At 31.4% G+C, this 22,869-nt stretch overlaps 1 protein-coding gene across 1 annotated transcript; it reads left to right on the forward strand.

Annotated features, from left to right (window-relative positions):
* The first annotated feature begins 8,215 nt into the window (after nt 1–8,215).
* LOC131641810 (uncharacterized) lies at nt 8,216–13,145 on the forward strand. The gene is made up of 9 exons (XM_058912116.1): nt 8,216–8,373; nt 8,463–8,568; nt 8,739–9,043; nt 9,175–9,280; nt 9,377–9,739; nt 10,019–10,095; nt 10,175–10,299; nt 11,544–11,849; nt 12,660–13,145. The coding sequence occupies exons 1-9, from the start codon at nt 8,267–8,269 to the stop codon at nt 12,677–12,679; spliced, it is 1,515 nt and encodes a 504-aa protein (XP_058768099.1). The 5' UTR covers nt 8,216–8,266; the 3' UTR covers nt 12,680–13,145.
* Nucleotides 13,146–22,869: the final 9,724 nt, after the last annotated feature.

Here is a 22,869-nt window from a genome sequence, read left to right on the forward strand (position 1 = left end):
TTGACGAGTTATGATATACAATAAACTCCAAGAGTCACAAACCACTCATTTTAGGTCACTTGAAATGTTCAAATAAGACTTAAATGTTTGGGCAAGATGAGATGCTCACTATGTTATAAAGACAATCTTGCCATATCAACCACTTCGATTGATCTTGAGTCACATCGATAAAACTGCCATGGTTTCTTCAGGGGTGACCCAATACACGTTGAGGTCTGAGGCAAATTTTAAAATAACATCAAATATAAAATATTTAAAATTTATTTGTTGTACTTTAAGTTTCAAAATTATTTTAATTAATTTTACTTGATATTTTTAATTGATAATGAAATCTATTTATAGTGTTGATTTTAAACAAACTTTATAAATTATTATTGATAATAATGTGATTTAAAGGCATGAAATAGTAAAATAAAAAAGACCTAAATATTTTACAAAAAAAAGTCTATTTATATTATATTTTATGGTGTGGGTCAACGTATGTTGTTGTGTGCATTGCTGTAATTATTGTCTCTGCATCAATTTTTCCATTCTTTTTACTGATACTCTCTTTTCAAATTAACTTCAAATTCTAAATAAAGCTAGCAAACAATACAATAAATGTAATGTGATATTAAAATATCAGAAGTGAATACTACTACTAAAAAGAAAAAAATAATTTGGAGGCCCAAGGCATAACTAAAATGCATGCAAAATGTAAGGAAAAGAAAGAGTTGTACTCGCATATGCCCTACCCCGCTGCCTATGTATCCTCTTTGAGGAATCAGAGTTACTGTAGCTCGGCTAACTAGTTTCGGTTTGTTTTGTGTCTTTTAGGCGAACAGTTACATTCGCATTCTATGGCAGCTCGACCTTTGGAGACTCATGTCGGGAGATAGGAAGGAAATAACGTGCTCTTAGGCGCCGTGAGGAAAAAGTAGCCTAGGTGGCCTACTCCTTGGACCAGACGTGGGTTTCTTTCTTAATCACTCATTCCTTTTAAGCCTTGTGCTTGAGAGACTATGTATCAATATATCTGCAAAAGTCCAGTGCACACTCATAAGGGAGGAACGAGTTCAATAGACAATAAAGAGCTCATCTTATTTTGGGATGTTATAATTGAGGTTGATGTACCAACCCGATTACACTAACTCGACCTCAACCCACAAGTAACAGTTTTACAAATGTTAAGATAGAGAAATGAATGCTTAAATGATCATTATGGTTGTTTGACCATTACATCCAGACAAGAGAACAACAATGATTAATTCACATAAATATAGTAACAACCATAAACTTATAGGAAAGGGAAAATTGAATGATAAAAGAGAATTGGGTAGCGCATAAAGATGATCAAACAATCAAGAATAAGAAAATTAAGACTTTTTTGGCTATACGATCGACGAGGTTACACACGATGTACATTTTTCTAATACAGGTAGTAAGGAGATTTTCTTTCTACACAAGACTCTGTTTAGTATATGATCCATATATGTCTCCTTTTTACCGATTTTGAGTGCGACGTGATGTGTTGGTTTAAGGATGCTTATTCTCAACTCTAACTCATTAGTTGAGTGTACATAAACTGTTTTGTGTTAGGGTACAATAGCAGGAAGTTGCCTTGTTCGATTGCCACATTTTTCTATTTTTACACAATCAAGACTGAGGAGGATAAAGGGGATTTGTGCTCCTTGAGATGCCATCCCTCCCAGGGCTCATTTTCCCTTTTTGATTAATCCCATAAATCCTTCTAGAATAATTTATTTAAGGTAGTTAATATCCTTACTTGTTTAATGATGAATATAATCATTCCAAATTCCTTTTTTAGTGGAATCTGAATTCGATATGAATTAAATTTGTGGATGAGGATCTGTTTCCCTTGTTACCCCATGCTTTGTTGAGTAATTGTTGTCCATACATTTTACAGACCCTAGTGAAATCTTAGAGTTCGAGTTGGATCTCCATAATTTGAAGAAGTATTTTAATAAGTATTTTTGAATTATTTTTCACAATGTTCCGAGTTCAGATATATGGTGACCAATGTTTCTTTTTTTGAGATATGATGAATCTAAAGATGAGTATACAAATTTGGCTTTATAGGTCAACTTGCTAAGTCATCTAGAAGATTCCTTGTGACCTTATGGATTGGGTGAAAGAACAACTAAATTCTGGGGGTGTCCTCTCTATCTCCTGCATCTTTAGAAAAAAAGGAATAAAAACATTGTTGTTACCTCTTCTCGCCATTTTGTTAATGTGTCATATACTCTTAAAGAGATGGAAGGGAGTACTAATTTCATGTTGTTTGCGTTGTTGTCCCTCCCGCAATTCGTCAGTGCCCCCAAGTCTTGACGTGCATGCTCCGAAATCAAGCTTGTCTAAAGTGGACACCATATTCAACAATAAATGAGACAGTGTTTTGTGTGGCATAAAGATTAATCAAAGCCAACACATTGATCGAAACCACTAATGAATATGGAGTCAAGGAGGAAAATGTTGTTGATGAGAAGGTTGGTGGAGATGGTTGTCTTCATCGACCTGAAGAAAGGACAAATGTGGTTGGTGAGACTAAAGATCAAATAATTTATGATCTTTTATCCGAGGTCATTTTTGGCGTAGTTGAGTAACTAGTAGAAGTTATAGTTAAAAAGTCTATATAAGAATCAATGTAAAGAATGGTGTTGATAATGAAGCTCTTTAGGTTATGCACGTGGATGCTGATGTCGGGGGTTAATGATGACACTCATTTTTTGATGTAACTTTAAATCTTTTTTTACACGTAGTTGAATGATTTAAATAGTACTTTTGACTATTAACCATTACACTGTATTCTCGTGACTTTGTCAAAACCAATGCATGCTCGGGATTCCAATCCTAACATGAGAACCATTAATATTTAGCTTGAGCGGGGTTCGAGAAGAAGGTTTCAAACCAATGGTAATCACTTGTTTCCGCCCATCAATAAAGGAATTAAGAAGATGAATAACAATGAATTGCGTTTGAATAGAGTTCATGAATTGATTATGATTATAAGAAGTCGTAGAGAAAACAAATTGGTTTTTATCAAACCATAACATGTTGATTATGATACCAAATAAAATAGGTTAGTGTTAGTGAATATAACTAGGGGTGGCAAAATGGACTCGCGCCACTGGCATTGCCCGGACATTTTTGCGAGGCGGACAAAAAATTTAGGCCCGCAAATTCTAATATATCTGTCCCACCCGCTTTGTTTTTTTGCGGGTTTCTGCGAGCGCGGACACCAATGTTTATATTTTTTAGGGATAAATAACTGTCCCCCCTGCCATTAGGGCGAGTTTTGATTTTCCCCCCTATTAATTTTTTTTTAAAGCTTGCCCCCTTATAAAACTCAGATTACAAACCCAGTAACCCCTACACCCATGTTACGCTGAGTTGGCCAATTAAGATCCCTGCTGGCATTTTTTTATTTGATGACATGGAAATAATGTTTATAACACATGTTAAATGGCAAATTAGGTTACAGATTTCCCAATCCTTTTCTTCTTCATCGTGTTTGAGGCTTCCATTCTTGCTCTTCTTCATCATTCTTGGTTGCTTCACATCTTGCTCTTCTCCATCGTCCCAACTGCAGCCATCACCAAAATGTCTTGTAGAAAATCGATTGGAAGCAGCACAAGCAATACATTTACGGGTCCACCCAGACGTGGATGTGACCTAGCTATGAAGATGTGTTTCGTCGACAGCTCGAAACCTAAATCGGATGTTCTGGAAGTGTCGCAATGCTTGGGTAAGCTCGAGTTTGAATTTCCAGATTTTTGTAACCTGTTTATTTCTACTCCCGAATGTTGATAAACACTGGGTGTTGGGTTTTTTGTTTATGCAGAGTGAGAATAGCTGCGATTTGTTCATTTGGGATGATGAATATGGAGACTCACTAAAATGGAATGCTAATATTCAAGGGGTTTGTAAAATCTGTGACAAAACAAAAAAGGAGTTACATACAGCTTTGAAGAAATTATTGAAGGCAAAATTGAAGGTTGAATTAGAGAGGAAGACTGTTGTTAAGCTGAAGATGGCACTTGTCTTTTCTTGGTTGCTTTTTGCATTTATGTACAAGTTGATGTAACTGTCAATTTTATGTAGGTTGATGTTTATTTAGTTTCAATTTAATGAAATTGTTACAATTTGATGTAGCTGATGTACTGCTTTAGTTACAATTTGATGAATGAAATTGTTGAACTATGTTATAACCAAAGTTGTTGAAACATTTGATGACTGCTATTAAGCTGAATCTTATAGATATTCATTAATTAGTGCACCAAAAATGGGCAATTGTCATTACAAAATATTGCAGCAAAAGCTAAATATTGTCATTACAAAATAATGCACCAAAAGTGTGCAATTAAAAACTTAGCAATTCAAAATAATGCACCAAACATGTGCACCAAAACAACAGCATTCAAAATAATTCAAAAGTTACAAGTAATCAATAAAGATCTTCAATAGACTTCTTCTTAGCCTTCTTAGCAACCTTCCTTGCACCTTGAGTTCCATTGCAATCCTCTTCTTCACTTAAACTGATAGGCTGATCCTCTGCACTTGGTCCAATGATAGGCTTTTTAAACTAGAAAAGTTTGACCCTCTCACTTTGCCTCCTTCTCTTTGGGATGGAATCTTGCTTGACCTTAGCTTTCCCCTTCTTGATCTGGTTTGACACACTATTGGCAGATTTTGTATGACTGATGTCTGGTATACTTGAAATCATCTCATCAGTGATGTCTCCAAATACATCAGCAGAAGAGGCAGTTTGTGTTGCAGGTTTTTGATTTGGCACAGGTTCATTTTGACTTGGCACAGGTTCACTTTGAATGGGGACATTACCACTTGCACCTGGGAGGATGGAGAAGAGCAAGATGTGAAGCAACCAAGAACGATGAAGAAGAGCAACAATGGAAGCCTCAAGCACGATGAAGAAGAAAAGGATTGGGAAATCTGTAACCTAATTTGCCATTTAACATGTGTTATAAACATTATTTCCATGTCATCAAATAAAAAAATGCCAGTAGAGATCTTAATTGACCAACTCAGCGTAACATGGGTGTAGGGGTTACTGGGTTTGTAATCTGAGTTTTATAAGGGGGCAAGCTTTAAAAAAAATTTAATGAGGGGGAAAATCAAAACTCGCCCTAATGGCAGGGGGAACAGTTATTTATCCCTATTTTTTATGTTGCAATTTTAAGCTTTAAAAGTACAATGCTCACGTGCCCGCTCCGCCCTAATTTCTTTGTGGGGCAAATCAAAGTTTTAAGCCCACATTCTTAATAATGTCCGCCCTGTCTCATTTTTGCGAGACACATTTTAATGGAACGAATATGTTTGTTTGTCATCCCTAAATATAACCAATATTATATCGATGCTAAATAACACACTCTAATAGTTATTGTCTTTTACCCACTCTAACAATGTAATCATATAAGACATGCATTATAGTCTATGGGAAATTAAAAGATTTAAGGTAAATATCTAATTTTGAGACACCACAATATTTTCAATTAGCATTAGTCAAATATCTTACCTCAAGTAAACTTTCATTTTAATTTTTTTTCTTTAGGGTGTCCATTCCAATTCGAATTGAAGCTGGATTCTAATTTAGATTGAAATTCTATTTGTATAATTTTTTTAAAAAATAATTTGCTGGTTTGATAATATAAATTATCAATTAAAATCATTAGATTAAAAAAAAGATAGAGTGGAATTTTGGAGCAAATATTTAAACTTATTCTTAAACATAATATAATTTATCTCATATATAATCGAGTTGACTCATGAACCTAACGAGTCGAACTATATATAGTTCAATTTCGGCTCATTTAGTTAACAAACTTAGTTTTTAGCTCATATTCGGCTCATTTGGTTCATGAACCTAGTTCAACGATTTAATTGTCGAATCAAGTTCCGAACTATTTTGAATTTGTTCGGTTCATTGCCATCCCTATAACAAAATATCCACTTTTTAACTTATATACAAAAATCATATACATCAAATATTTTGAATCAAGTATTTATAATAGTAATGAAATTTTTAAATCAAAATAGTTTCTAAATTGAGGACTAATCATAAATGCCGAGATGATTAATTTAGAAAAAATATAAAATGACAAATTGAAAAAACAATTACTTATTTTATTTAAACATATAAATCTAACACATATGTCAGTGTTGAATATAAACGAGTGTGAATATAAAATATGGAGAAAGAAAAAACACCAAAACAAAATAAAAGGGATAACAGCATTGTCCGTTTCCCTACCATGTATAACATTTATTTCATTATCCTAAAAAAATCCAATATCATACGTTTAAATTAAACTACTATTCATTAAGCTTGAAATAAAAATAAAATAAAAAGTGTCGTAGTTAGAGCTATTAATATGGGTTATCCGACCCTAAACGAGTCAGTCCTGGCGGGCTCTGAACTTTTTAGGGTTGAATCAAAAAGGTTATGTGCAATATGAACTTGAGATTTATTATCCGAGTCCGGTCTTAAATCGGCTTCGAACTATCCAGCCCTAAATAAGCTTTTTATTAAAAAAATTAAAATAAAAACTCCATAATATTTTTTATGAAGTAAAGTTAAAAATTATGTTATTTTAAACATAATACATTTTTAAGTACTATATTATCTCTTATAAATACTATATTGTGTTTCTAAATATAATATATGTCTAAATTGTATAAAATAATACTCGAATATTTATTATAAGAGAAAAACTAATATAATACGATGAAAAAATGTTGATTATATTAATGTATAACATTTAAAAGAGAAATATTGAATAAAATAAAGATAAAATTTAGTGAAGTGAAAAAAATCAATATGCTATTTTGGAGTAGATAATATAAATATTAATATATTTTTTTAAAATTTATAATTATGCGGGCCTAATGGGCTACCCACGATCCATATGAGCTAGCCCTTATAACGGACTTTTCAGGGCTAGGCTAAAAAAGTCCTGAAAAATATGGCTCTAATTTTAAGGCTCAAGTCCTATAATTTTTAGGGTCTAACGAACCAGTCCATATGAGTTAACCCATTTAGACTAGGGTGTTCATGGGTGTGAGTCGACCCACGAATCCGCGAATCCAAACCGAACCAACCCATAAATTACCCAAACCCATTCATTTACAGGTATATCCAACCCAACCCGCAACAACCCATATAGTTTTGGTTCGTGTATCGGGTTTGAGCTTTGCAACCCGCAAACCCGTTGACCAAACCCATTGATGTTACATTAGTAATTTTTTATTATTATTTTAAATAGAAATATAAATTATTATCTCAGTTTAACCATAATTTTTTCAAAAAAGCTTTATTCTCCACCAATAATACTACTAAATCAATGAATTTACGTAATTCTAAAACTAAATGTTGTTTCTTATTTTCTTTTGTATTATTTCTTACGTATTTTATAAAAATAATGTGACTTGTGGAATTTTATACTATTATGTAGTGTTATGTCATGTCTATGAATATTATTAGATATTATATGACGTGCTTCATCCATTTTGTGCATTAGAAATGTATATAAATATATTGAATTGTGTTACAATATTTTTAAATTGAAAAAAATTATTATTTTTTAAATTTGAAATACAACCCACGAATCCAGCCCAATCCAACCCATAAATAAACGGGTCGGTTCAGGTTGATTTTGATAATTAAATTGTGGGTTGGACGACGAGTCCAACCCATTAAAATTTGAATGGGTTGAGTAACGGATTAGGTCAAACCCAGACCCAACCCACGTACACCCCTAATTTTGACAGCCCTAGTCGTAGCTATAGGGCGAAAAATTAACACACAAAAATTAACATTAACAAAAAATAAATAATAGAGTCATGTTGACTTTTATAAAAGAAAAATTGGTGAATACTCCGGTACCCTTGAGTTTAGTAGGGTACCGGTATCTTCAACCAATCAAATAGAGGAATTCAATGCCACGTCACTCTTATATTTTATTTTATTTTAAAATAAATTAAAATTTAAATGCAATTTGCACTAAGGGTACTGATACCCAACTTAAACTCATGGGTACCAAAGAATTTGCCTAAATAAAATTCCTCCATTCGGATTTTAAATAGGCACAACACAATATACACCCACACGGACACGGGTATTCAAATTCAAACTGTTCGGACTCGACTCTTCAGCGCAGACCCGAAACCGTACCCTAATAATAATAACACACCGATTAACAACCAAAAAAAATAAAAAAATAAACTGTAAGTTGCGAAGAGAAGCACAACCATGGCAGAAGACAAACAAATCGAGAAGAAGAAGGATGACGTCGACGTCCAGTCCCAGATTCAAACCGCCATTCGCTCTCGCGTCTCTCACTTCAAACAACAAGCCGAGTTTGTTTCTCTCTCTTCATTTTCTTCTCTCTCTAACTATGTAACTAACTAACTAACACTCTTTCTAATACTCTGCTTTTTCAATGCAGTTCTCTGACATACGAAGGTGTTCGTAGATTGCTCGAGAAAGACTTAGCTTTTGAGGAGTTTTCTTTGGATTCTCATAAGAGATTTATCAAGCAGTGTTTGGAAAAGGTTTCTACACTTTTCTTTATTCAAAACCCTAATTTTATCTTACTAGTATCTGTTAATTTTAGTTTCTAGGGCATAACAGCGAACTCACTAATTGCACTTTCATACAATTATGCTATTATTATTACTTCCATTCTGTATATGAATGTGTGTTTTTTTCCTGATTCTGTCAGTGCTTAGAAGAGGCTGGTGATGATGATGCGCCGAAGACGTCAGGGGAGGAAGGGGAGAAAGGTGAAAGTACGCAGGAAGAGATGGAAGGACAAAAGGAGGAAATTCAATCTAAAGATGAAAAGGATGTCCCTGACGATGACGAGAAAATGGAAGATTCTCCGGTATTAGGTCTGCTTAAAGAACAAAAGAAAGTTAAACAAGAAGCTAAGAAAGAAGAAGGCAATGGGAAAAAAGTAGTTCCCAATGAGGCTTTAATTAAGAAAGCTATTAGAAAAAGATCTTCGTACCTCAAGGATAATGCAGAGTATGCTACTGATTCTTTCAATTGTTACTTGTTCTGACCTCCTCTCTGTGATAATGCACATATTCTATCAATATTTTATTTGGTTATAGTTCTTAAGATATGACATGGAGTACTTCATTTGTTGATTTCAGGAAAGTCACTATGGGTGGTCTTCGCCGACTATTGGAGGAAGATCTTAAACTTGAAGAATTTACTTTGGATCCCTTTAAGAAGTTTATAAGGCAGCAGCTTGATGAGGTGAGTTAAAAATGTAACAAGAAAGTTTAATTGATGCACTTAAGAAGCACAAAAATGCGCAATTTGATGCTCACCGAATCTATGTTAAATGTGAAGGTATTATCGTCTTCTGAAGTTGTGGAACCTGCAAAAAGTGCTAAGAAAATTGTTAAGAAGAAACCTGATTCCAAACCAACAAAAAAGGTCAGTACTGAAGAGAACTCTGATAATTCAGATGAAATGAGTGAAGAGGAAGAGGACGAGGAAGATGAAGTCAAACCTAGAAAAAAAAGTGTTCCAAAAGGGAAGACACAGACTCCTGCTGGACCCAAAAAGCGTAAAGGAGATGAGACCAATCTTCCCAGCAAGAAAAAAGCCAAGCCTGATAAATCAGCCTCAGAAGTCAATAGCGATGCAGAAGATGATGGAATAAACTCCGAAGATGATCAATCCCATTCATCAGCAGAGAATACTACCAAGGTTATACTCAATTATTTATTATTATGTGCAGACTGCTGATTGCAAGTTGAAATGCTTCCTATAATTTTAGAAGTTAGGGCCATAGTCATATTTATCAAACAGTCCTAATCTTTTAGCTGAATGTGAATACCGGTTCCTTATATAATGAAGTACCCGCTTTTTGTTCTATGAATTTTAATGAAGCTTTCTTCAACATTCTATGTTATTTATCAATTTCTACAAGTTTAAATATATTAATTATATTTAACTAAATCACATCCTTTTTTCCTTGAACTTCAGAAGAAACAAGTTGCAGCTCCTGTGTACAATAAACGGGTGGAGCACTTGAAATCTGTTATTAAAGCATGTGGGATGAGGTGATTTTCTATTTTGGATTCCCATGATCCTAGTTCTTTGTTGAGGATGATTGTTTGATTTTATATATTTCTGTCACAGCGTTCCTCCGGTCATTTATAAAAAAGTCAAGCAGGTGGCTGAGAACAAACGGGAAGAACAGCTAATTAAAGAATTGGAGGAAATACTATCTAGAGAAGGCTTGTCTTCAAATCCATCTGAAAAGGGTGAGCTTTTATTTGGTGTTAGTGATCCTTATTTTCTTTCATTATTTGTATTATAATTGAATGATAAATGCATTCCTTTATCAAAGGAGTTCTTGGAGCTGTTGTTATCAGCTGTGCCCAATTATCTTTTCACACAACCCAAACGATTGGAAAAGTTTTTCCTGTTTTCCAGTTTTATCCTGGTACTTTTTTGTGCAGTCAGTTCTGAATAAATATACATTTATTAGAAACTTAGCTGAAGTCCTTGTGAATATATATTACTACCTCTGTCCCTAAATATTACACCCTCTTGATAAATTTTCTTGTCCCTTTTTATAAGGCTCTTGAATTTTAAACTATTTTAAATATTTCTTTGCCAAAATATCAAAAATTATTTTACCTCTTTTTCTACAACTTTAAATAAATGCTATGATGAGAATATAAATAAACTCTCTTGTAGGATAAACTTGTAAAAACAACATTAACTATTAACAAATTTATACTACTACTTATTAGAGTATAAGAGTAGTAGCTCTACTAGATCTAACTAAGCATGACTGATGTAACTAACTGCTGAGTCAGCACAGTTAGGTTTGGCTCTTATACCATCTAACTTTCTTAATTTTCGTGATTTAGTACAGAGTCCTATATTTAGGGACGAAGGTAGTATTTGTTGAGAATAATATGCCCAGATATCTTTAGAAGATTATACATTCATATTTTAAATATATTTGAGATAAGATATCATTAGGAAATAATTTACATTTGAATGTTGCTTAGAGTATTTTCAGGATTTGTTCCTTATTTAAGGATATGATTTAGAGATATGTTTTGTATTGCAATTTAGCTTTATATATAGATTGATGTATTTAAGTTAAGAAAGATGTTATTCCATATAAAATATATTTAGAGATATGTTTTGTTTTGCAATTTAGCTTTATATATAGATTGATATACAAGTTTGGGAAGATGTTATTCAGACAAACACGGCTGCTTAGAGAGGGTATGAATGTATTGAAAAACAAAAACAGGTATATTTGACAGGTTACTCCAATATTTGGAATTTAGAGGGGGATGTTAATGTAGTTTCAGTTAATCCAGAGGAAGTTAGGCTATGTGTAATAGTCCCTGTTTATTGGGGGTCATTTGAAATCATATATCTGCTGCATTAAGTTGCAAAATCCAGATGCTACAGAGTATGATATATTCTCATTCTATCTTTATATTTATTGGTCACACTTTTCTCTCTTTTCTCATTTTCATAGAAATTAAAGAAGTGAATCGGAAGAAGGCGAGAGCCAAGGAGCTTGAGGGTATTGATATGAGTAATATTGTGTCGAGTACACGTAGAAGGGCAACAATTAGTTTTGCGCCTCCTCCACCACCCCCAAAGCCCAAGACTCCAGTTGAATCGAGTGGCAAAGATAAAAATGTTAGTGATGATGACAATGATGATGAAGGCAAGGATAATGAAGAGGTTGAAGAGGTTGAAGAAGATGAAGAAGATGAAGAAGAGGAAGAAGAGGAGGATAGCAGTGATGATGGAAGCGAGAGTGAAGACTTTAATGCCGGTAAGTCTTTTGATTTTTTAAGGCACTGCACCATTTTATTTTGTTGGATTATCAGAAATTCATAATAGATTATGGAATCATGTGCTCTCCCGTGCTTTTTTGCACTGGTTAAGTAGTCTGTTGATAATTAATAGCTTGGATAGGGTAAGCAATATGGATAGTTAGAATTCAAACTTGATTGTTCCATCAAATGATTCCCATTGTTTTATATCTATGAGCCATGCCTTGTACTTTAAGCTCAATTTTCCCCATCTAAATACTGTTGACAGTAATATTTAAAGCATCCGTTTTTATAGTGAGAATTCAAACTTGATTGTTCTATTAAATGATTTCCATGTTTTATATCTATGAGCTTAGCCTTGTATTTTAAGCTCAATTTTCCCTATTTAAATACTGTTGACAGTAATATTTAAAGCATCCGTTTTTAGTCATTATTACCAAATTTTTGGTAAGGTCCAATATGCTGAACCCAGATAATGGCAGCTACATACTAAATACAGCTAAAGAATCTCTTGGTAATAGAATCACTCTTGGAACAAAAAGAATATTTGGGTTCCACCCTTCCTTTTTGTTTTTCATGGGTGGTGAAAGATTTTAGTTTCAGGTGTATCTATCCATTTAATTTTTCTAGATCTTTGTATTGTATCATGTGTAACCAAATTAAGACAGTGTTCATCTTCAAAGATTTAACAGACTTCTTAATCTTTCTGGTGCATTATCTTTTCTATGACAAGTTGACAACATGTATGCGTTACTTCTGTTTTTTTCTTGTTTGAAAGTAGTTGTACTTATACTCTCTCATTCATGCAGATGAAGAGGACAGTGATTGAACTTGCGCAGATTCTGCAATTATTAGGTGAATTCTTCACAATTAATTAGGAAGTGATGGTGTATAATGTTATGTATTGTAGTGTGTTTCTCTGATAATGTTTCTATTTATTTTTATCTTTCTCCAAATTTTTGAGTGTCAGATGGCCAATGTTTGTTGTTAGTTGCCGAAATATTAACTAGTTTCCTCTTGGTCTCTATGGATAGGAACTTAAACACCGAGACAGTTGGGTTTAAATTTAGTATTTTTGTCCCCTTTAAGATCTAAACAGACATGTTTACAGTGAAAGCGCCTCATTTCAATCATATGCAGCAGTGTGACCATCAGTGATGGAAAACTTCGTGTTGAAATTTACGTTACATTTAACTTGTATTTAATTTGCTTAGAACTCTATAGTAGTTAAACTTGTAATGGAGTTGATATGCTGAGGCCTTATATTAGTTAAAAGGGGCTTGCGTTATATAAAACCCGTGCACCTCTAATCTTTTATTCAAAACCTCTATATTTAAAACCTTTATCTTTATGTTTTTATTGAATCAAAATCTAAAATACCCATTCGGTGGAGAAACACGAACTTGACTTATTTGATAATCTTTATTAGTTAGACTTAGTTTTGGTATGTGTTTAATCACATGCTAACTAGGGTTTAGCGTGTAAGGTAAGACCAATTCTAATAAGTTGGTATCACAACTTTTTATAACTTACAAACGGCTAAAAGGCTCAAGATCACTAGGCAAGATTGATGAAAATTCATATATTTTTGAGCAAAATGATGCAAGATCACTCTAAAAGGATACATTAATAAAAAGAGAGATTACAAAAGGGAAAGACAAAGAAACAACAAGGACTAAATTCCTGTTGGTTCATAAATCTAAATTCAGGGAGATCTAGTTTGTTTTTAAAGTAATGATCACTGATTTTTTTAAGGATACTCTACCTCCCAAATGTGTGTTGCAATAATGAATTGCATAAACTTAGTGAGATGAAAGCAATTCTTGGATGGCTTGCTCAAGGTCATGATGGCCCATCTTTGAATTTGATTTTAACAAAAGCTTAGACCAATTCATGGGAGAAGCAATCTCCACAACTAACATTGCACCTGTGAGTTCAGCTATAAAAGCATTACCAATGCCAATCTTGAAAGCAAAACTCCCTAGATGATCACTAGTCCACAACTAGCAGTTCCAAGAACACCAAGATAAGCCCCATTAGAATTACATTTGGTCCAGTCTGATAAAGGAGGTGACCAAAAGAGTTCCTTTAGAAGTTACATTTTCAGACCAAGACATATATGAGATGATTGTTGAGATGCAGTATCTCCATTGGACTTTAATGTTGAATCTTATTTGGTTCCTAGCAAACCATCTCCAAATGTTCGCAGAGAAAACACAATAAAAAATTAGGTGTTCTGTTGATTCAACTTGCTTGAGGCACAAGCTGCAAATAGAAGGCAAATGCAAACCCTTAGTCATTAGAGGTTCTTTAGTAGATAGCTAGAGGTGAAGTAGTCTCCAAAATAGAAAGGATCTCGAGGGTGAAATGGCAACATTCCAAATGTAAGAACCCCGATGTATATTCTGAGATGGAGGCACTGACATCCTTCAAAGTCAGATCACTTGAAGAAGTATGTGTTCAAAGTTTCTTGTCTTTTGCCTAAAAAAAAATGAGAATTGTAGCTTTCTGAATTGTATGAAAAAATGTAGGGAACTTCAACTGAAGAGGAATATGAATGCTCCAATGGTAGTCAGTAATATAATCTTTCACTTTAGATTTGAGGTGATGGTGAAGTCTGTCAAGGATGTTCATGATCTGCATAAAAGGAGAACCACACCAACTATCAACCCGAAGTTGATTTAATCACCCATTACCTATGATAAGATGAGTTTTTGGATATAGTCATTATAAAAGCTTATTTAAATCACTTCTAATAGATGAAAAAATATGATGCCTAATATGTCTTCCATTCCTTAGCAATCTTGCCTAGTGATCTTGAGAGTTGAAAAACTCTCCATATTGTTTGAGGCCCCATTCAAAACAAAAATAGATCTTATACCTAAGCTCCCAGCTGAGATAGTTAGACGGCAAGTTTTCTAAGAAACTGTGACTAGCTGTCCTTGTCAACCTAATTTGTCTCTTAGGCCAACTCCAATGGTGCAACCCATTTTTGAGTTCTTTATGGGTCCCACCAGCCATATCATCTCAAAATAATTTATTTAATTTTTATTTTATTGGTGTAATTCTAATGGGTCCCACAACTTTACCTCATAAATAAATTTGATTGGGTACCATAATCTTAATATATATAAATGGAAGGTTGTCATGATGGCAACCCTAGCCACGTGTCATCATAATAGCCATTCCTAGCAAAAATCCTAAAGTGTTATTTACTAATTTGACCCTACACCTAATGTGTTGTTTACTAATTTAACCCTACATTAAAAAATAAATAATAATAATAATAAGATAATATTTCGGCACTACTATTAATAATAATCATATAAATAATAATTTAATAATATATAATAATATAATATATAATAATACTATCCAGATAACAATATTATAAATAATTTTATTTATAAATATTATATTTTTTGTATATTATACAATAGCCGAAAATAAAAAATATAAACACAATTTTAATAAATATATAATAATATCATAACAATCAACATAATAGTAATAATATTAATAAAATACAATTTTAATAAATATATAATAATATCATAACAATCAACATAATAGTAATAATATTAATAAAATAATAATAAAAATAATAAACCACCAATAATAATAATAGTAATAATAATAATAATTATAATAATAATAATAATAAACTATCCAGATCACGCTATTAAAAATAATGTTATTAAACCACCAATAATAATAATAATAATAACAATAATATTAATATTAATAAATTATCCAGATAACACTATTAGAAATAATATTATTTATAAATATTATAATTTTTTTTATATTATACAATAGCCGAAAACAAAAAATATAAATACAATTTTAATAATATTTATATTAAAAATATATAAATAAGTATAAATAATTTTCAATAGAGAAGAAATACAAAAATCTAAATAAAATTTTAATATATATTTATCATTTCTAAAATATAAGTTGAAAAATCTATCTCTTCTTCAATTTATATTTAAATTTTATTAAGAAATTTAAATTATAAGTTAAAAGTTAATATTATATATTTTTAAAATATAACTAAATATGTATAATAATATGACTTTTTATAGCAAAAAATAATGTTAACATTACATTTATTAAAAATTAATTTTAATGTAATGTCTTTTGATATATCATTTTTTACTCAAAATAAAAAATAATTTATTTAAAAAAATTTGAAAATTAATTAAAGTTTCTAATAACCGTTTTTACAAATAATTTTGAAAAAGAAGCAATTTAAAATTTAATTAAGTAATAGATAATAATTTTTTTCTTACTCTATTTATTTTGTAGCAAATTGTATTTTAGTATTAATTTTTAATTTATTTAATTTTTTCATTTTTATTTTTTAATGTTATCATATAGCAATTACAATTTAATTTTAGTACAACTATCAGTTACAAATTTTAATTATATTCTTTTTAATTATTATAAAAATTAATGTTTATAAAAGGAAGAGATTTATAAAATGGTTAATTCAATGAAAATTAATTACAATGTAATGTTTTATGATATATCATTTTTCACTCTAAATAAAAAAAAATTAATCTAAAAATAATTTTAAAAATTAATTAATATAAAAAATGCATAAAAATATGAGTAACTAAATCCAAGTATTTAGAACCTATCATTTTTCACTGAAAATGAAAAGATAATTTATTTATAAAGAATTTTATAAAAATTAAATAACATAAAATTATATAAAAATATGGGTAATTAAAATGAGTATTATATATATTATTAAAATGTTATTAAATTAAAAATACATGAATTTCTTTAAAAAAATAATATATTTAAAGTATAAAACATTTTTATTCTTTCATGATTTTTTACGATTATAATATAAGATATCTAAGAACATTTTGATGAAATCATTGAATTAATGGAATCAATGTAAATAGGTGTCATTAGTAAATAAATTAGAGGATTTGGGGTGACAAAATTAATGAGAGAATATTAAAAAGGAAGACTTTGATGTAATTAGTTAATTAATTTTTATTACAAAATTTTTTAATTTAATTTACATTGTTATTATATTATTTTATTCTTAATATCTACCAACAATATTTGTTTTGGTTACTATCAATGAAGTTTCTAATAATCATTTTACAAATAATTTTAAAAGTTGAAGCAATTTAAAATTTATATAAAGTAATGTATAATAATTTTATTCCTACTCTATTTTTTGTAGTAAATTGTATTTTAGTAGTAATTATTAATTTATATAATTTTTATTTTATATTTTAATGTTATCATAATTATATTGTATATCAGTTACGATTTATTTTAAGTACAACTATCTGTTACAAATTTCTAATTATTGTAAAAGTTAATATTTATAAAAGAAAGAGTTTAATGAAACGGTCAATTCAATGAAAATATAAATTATAAATTCAATCACACAAATATATAAATTAAATTTAATAGTTTGTAATTTCTTTATAAATTCAATCAAAATATATGTGATGTTTTATTTCCTTCCATAATATCATTTTATTATTCTTAAACTGTCAATTTGTCCCACTTTCTATCTTAAATAGATAAACTCCTCTGGCTGTCTTCATGACACGTATATTTTAGAACATGCATAAAATGGAAAAGCATGAGATAAATGGGCAAATTATTCAACACCCATGAAAAACAAAATTGTTTTTTCTATCTTTATCTAATTCTGAAAGGTTTCATTTTTTTACAACAATTCAAATCAATTTCATATCCATATTTTTCTCTATAAATTTTAATTTTATTGTTTTGATCATATTCCTATTCATTTTATAAATATTAATTTGATCATGTTTAAATTCATTTCATACTTATATTCATATTGTCTAATATAATTTCTAACTGTTATTTTGCAGCTTTTGCAATTTGAATAAGAGTTTGATAGGCTTCAATTTCTACAAAGAACAATCCTTGAATGAAGATCAAAATATAAGTATCTTACTCTTACAATCATTTGGAGCATCACAATTTTAGAAACTGAGTTCAAATATTTTTTTTGTATTGATTTTTATTTATTTTTGTGGGTTTAATTTCCTTCCTCTTTCTTCACAAGTCTAAAATAACTATGTTTTGATAAATATTTATTTATTTCTTTAATATAAATTCTAATTATTATTTTAATCATATTTTGTACTCATAATTATTTTGATATAGATTGTTTATTGTCTTTGTAATAAACATTCACATAAATTTACACGTCTAGCAGTTTTATAGTTTATGGTCTCTACAGATAACAATCTTAGAATAAAGATTGAAATATACATTGTGATTGCTTTCGTCTAGATCTAACCATACCAATTAAATTATTTTTATTAATTAATTTCCTTCTTTTATTTATGATTTCTTTCCAATATAACCATATAAATAATATTTAATTTTCATTTAATTATTATGAACATATTTTTTTAAAATTCTTCTATAAATTAACTTATTATTCTATATTTTATTCTGCTGCATAAGAAAACTACAATTATGAGGGGATGTGTCGGTTGAGAAATATATAATATGAAAATAATAAAGATTTTAACATTTAGGGAGTTGATAGTGACAAAAATAAATGAATTAGCCGCGCATCGCGCGGGTCAGAGTCTAGTTTTTTACTAGTTGCATTGCAATGCAACCCTACTATGACATGGCAAATTATTTCAATATTTAATTATTATATTGATGTCCAAGTGGATAACTCAAAGGAAAATACTACCATTGGAGATGCTCTTAAAACATAAAGAAAATATATAGAGTCAGTCAAGTCCGGACTCAGATACGGACACGGGATACGACACAGACACGAGAACACCGCTAATGTAAAAAACATAAGACACAGACACGACTATATATATTTAATATATTTATAAAATAATATAATTTATGAGCACAATTTATGAAGAGTCTAAAATGATAACCGAAATTTATATTTATTTAAACTTAATACTTTCAATTAGAAGAAAGGCTTAAATTGAATACTTTCAATGTTTCAATTAAGAAAAATCAACTAAAACAAAATGATAAAAATCATATCATAGTCACTCCACATTGAGAAAACAACTCTTTAAATCGGGCTCATCCAAAAATAAATTATATATTATATGTAATTAAATATGACATGAGTGATACAGAGACAAATACCTGTAACATATCTAATTAACATATATAACATTTCTATAAATAACATGAAACATAAAAAAAACAAAGACAATTTACAAATAATAACACGAGTGAAGCGCCGTCATTGACATATGTAATTAACAACATAAAACATAAATATAGACAAATAATAAAGAAAGAAAAGAAATGAGTATCAGAAGAGAAAGAGTGAAATATTGGCAGTGGTGACGATAGAATACCGACGTGCGACGAAGATGAAAACAATAAGAGAAGATGAAAAAACAAGAAATACGAGTTGTTTTTATAGTGGAAAAGTGGAATATGAAAGGCAACAAAAGATTTATTTTTTTTTTAATTTTGAGAATTTAAGAGGTTGGCGTGTCCGTTATTTGAAATAGTGTGTCGTATCTGTCTCTACTGAGTTTCAAGATATTTTTTCGTTGGACACTTCAAAAAGTGTCTGATACGTGTCGTATGCGTGTACGTGTGTCGGTGTCCGATACGTGTCCGGTGCGGAAACATGCCTTCTAATTGGTGTGTCAGAGCTTCATATCAGTCAACACAATCTCAAGACGTTGCAGAGGATCACAAAACTCCTCATGAAGGCCTGATTGTTTGGATGAAGTTGCAATGGGGGAGTCATTGATCACCTTTAGGAAGTCCTCCTTTAAGGGGGTGACGGGGATTCCCATCTCCTTATATGTTATAATCTCCTTATATGCTATAATACTTGTACCATTACTGGCCATAATGACTCATCTGGATCCTTAGATTCCTTTTTTATGCATCTATATCTTTTTGATTTTTTTATTCCAACTGTTATAATTTGCTTGTTAAACCTCTTGAAGGCTATTTACTATAAATTATGACTATGATTATGTCTTTTATGCCAATAAATAGTGAGATAACAAGAGGAAAACATCTTTTAGCACTAGAATTTTCAGTTTTCATATTGTTATTATTATTTATTGCATTTTGGAATTTTGCAAGAGCTTTGTATTACTGCACTAAAAGACTCCACGTAGCATTTTTTATTAAAGTTTGTTTTTGCATTATTCAGGTTCCAATATTTCTTATCATTACTATTGTTACAATGTATGCTTGTTATACCTATGCTGTTTTATCATTAGCCATGTCAGAGTAAATTAGTTAGGGTATGAGACATAAGAACCGTGGTAATGACATACCTCATGCTAGTTGTATGAGTATTAATCATAACAAAAACAATGTTTTATTTTGAAATTTCGGTTTTTAAAGAAATATATTCACTATAAAAGTGGGAACGCCGAGATAACCTTTATGCGCCAAAAGGGCATAAACGATATTTAACTTATAAATTTAAGCAATTGATTTTGAAACTGTGAAAGCATCCCTAAGTTAATTGAGAAATTACTTTTATTTTATAATGGATATTTAAACTTACAAATCATGTTGCCAAAGTAGATGGATTGTGAGTTTAGAGTCCAATGACGCACAGCCGAAAGTGGGTGTTACCACTAGTTTTAGTATTTTCTACAAAAGTCACAATTGTTTTTTTACAATTGATACGATAATTTGTATGAGTGAAGTTGGGGATAAGAATCATAGTCTTGGATGCTTATTGTTATTGTTAAGAAAATCAAATATTTTTACCATTTCACATTAACAACTGATTATCATATAATCTTAAGATAAACATCGGTACGGTAAAGAACAATACTTGATTATTGGTCTTTGAGAATGATAACTCTTTTTAACTACTACAATATTGACGTACGCTTGCGGTGCATCAAGTTTTTGGCACCGTTGTCGGGGATCAATTTTCGATATCATTATTCCATTGTTTCATCGTTTAGACTAAGACAATTTTCTGTCATTTTTATTTTCTAAATTTTTCTCATTTTCAATTGTATGTGAAGAACTCGAAATTTAAGGAACCTTACTGAACCGATTAACGAAATCTAGTGTTAATTTCACGAATGACACCGATTACGACAATTAGGAATGGCAGTGGAAAATTGCCCGCTTAAAGAATGGGCTGTACCCTCGAATGAAGAACCAAATTCGAGTATTGTTCGTCCTGCCATAGTGTCGCGGGGAAAAATCGTATCTTTTTTGTGGATGAGACACCTGATGCCTTCTTTGGGCTCGAGTGCTCAAAAAATGATTTTTCTTTTGTTTCAACCAAACTTTTTATTCTTTCCAAAGTAGGAAAAGGAAAAAAGCTGCAATAACCTTAAAAGTGGGGGAGAGATCTTTGGGTAAGAGGGTTGGTTATACGAAGGGAAGGTATTAGCACCCAACGTATCTATAGTACTCTATAGGTTTCTTTTCTATGTTTTTCATTCCATGTTATTGAGAGGTTCTTGTGAAATAGGTGGGACCTAAGGTGTTTGTTTGATTATGCTCGCAAAGATCATCGCGATCCTCTGCATACATATCCCTTAGAGGGAATCAGAGCATCTGTAGCTCGGGGTCTACGGGTGCTAAGGTTTGAATGGTTTGAGAGAGAAGTTTTGCTCGCCAAGGCTACGACCTTGTGCCTACGTATTCTCAAAGGGATGTTGAGAAAGTCAGAGCAATCGTAGTTCCCACTTGTGCTAGTGGAAGCAAAGGAAAAGAGACAAATGTCATCTCAATGTTCGATGTATCTAATCTATATCATCACATACATCTGTTTTATTTTGTTTGAAAATCTTTTCATTATAAGCCCTGGGCCATGCCACTTATGGTGCTTAGAATGATAAAGATGGTTTTTTAGCCAGCCTTGTGGCAAAAACTTTCAATGAAGTCAGCCTTGTGACAAAAAGTTTTGATTAATCAGCCAGCCTTGTGGCAAAAGTTTCAATGAAGTCAGCCTTGTGACAAAAACTTTGATTAATCAGCCAGTATGGTGGCAAAAAAAAGTTTGATTGATTAGCCAGCCTTGTGGCAAAAAAAAGTTAAGTTGATTGATTGATTGATTGTTTGTGATGATATAGAAGAGATACTCCTATCATAGAGATGATAAATGTCTAATCTCCTAGGGTATTTGATTTGGATATTGGGGATGCTTATAAGAAGCCCGTGGGTCCTTGTACGAAGCCCAAGAGGAGGCTATCCGAGGGTCCTTGCATTGTAAGCCCAAGAGGAGGCTATGGGAGGGACTACCGAGGGTCCTTGCATTGTAAGCCCAAGAGGAGGCTATGGGAGGGACAAGTCGTTTGTACAAAGCCCAAGAGGAGGCATGGTATAGTTGGTTTGAGCTCTTAGAGCGATTTCACCGGGAAACCATACTCTATGTCCTAACCTAAACTAGGGAGATTCTTTGCACGAAGCCCAATAGGAGGCTATGGGGAACCTAGTGTTGTACTAAGTTGAACAAGCATATATATAATACAAACACATGTACAAGTATGAACAAACATGGACAAACATGAACAAGCATGAACAATTACATATATATGTCAAGGTGTGTGTATATAATGGAGTTTATGAAGGAAATATACCTGTAAGCATGATCCATTTGTATACACGGGGGCTCGATGTCATACCCTAATTTTTGACCCCCCTGAGATGACATATCTTCAGGATTTTCATCAAGTCAAAGTAAGTACTCAGGGCAGTCTGGCATTCAATCGAGGGTGTTCAAAGACAAGAAAACTCAGGCAAAGGATCAATCAATAGAGGGATTAGTCTCTAATACAATCATAAAACTCAAAAGCTTCATTATTACACCTATGATTGATTAAGACACCCAGTCATCTAAGCACAGGATTACTCAGATCAACAGCCTAGGGTTTGGAGCCTATCAAGGACTAAAATCAGGGATCACCTTTGGGAAACCCTAAAAAGCCCCAGGGAAACATTCAAAGACATCAATCATCTTCAAAAAACTCTTATGACAAGATCCACTGGACATTACACCTCAGTTCA

The sequence above is a fragment of the Vicia villosa genome, unplaced genomic scaffold (genome assembly GCF_029867415.1).
Source record: "Vicia villosa cultivar HV-30 ecotype Madison, WI unplaced genomic scaffold, Vvil1.0 ctg.004122F_1_1, whole genome shotgun sequence".
NCBI lineage: Eukaryota > Viridiplantae > Streptophyta > Magnoliopsida > Fabales > Fabaceae > Vicia > Vicia villosa.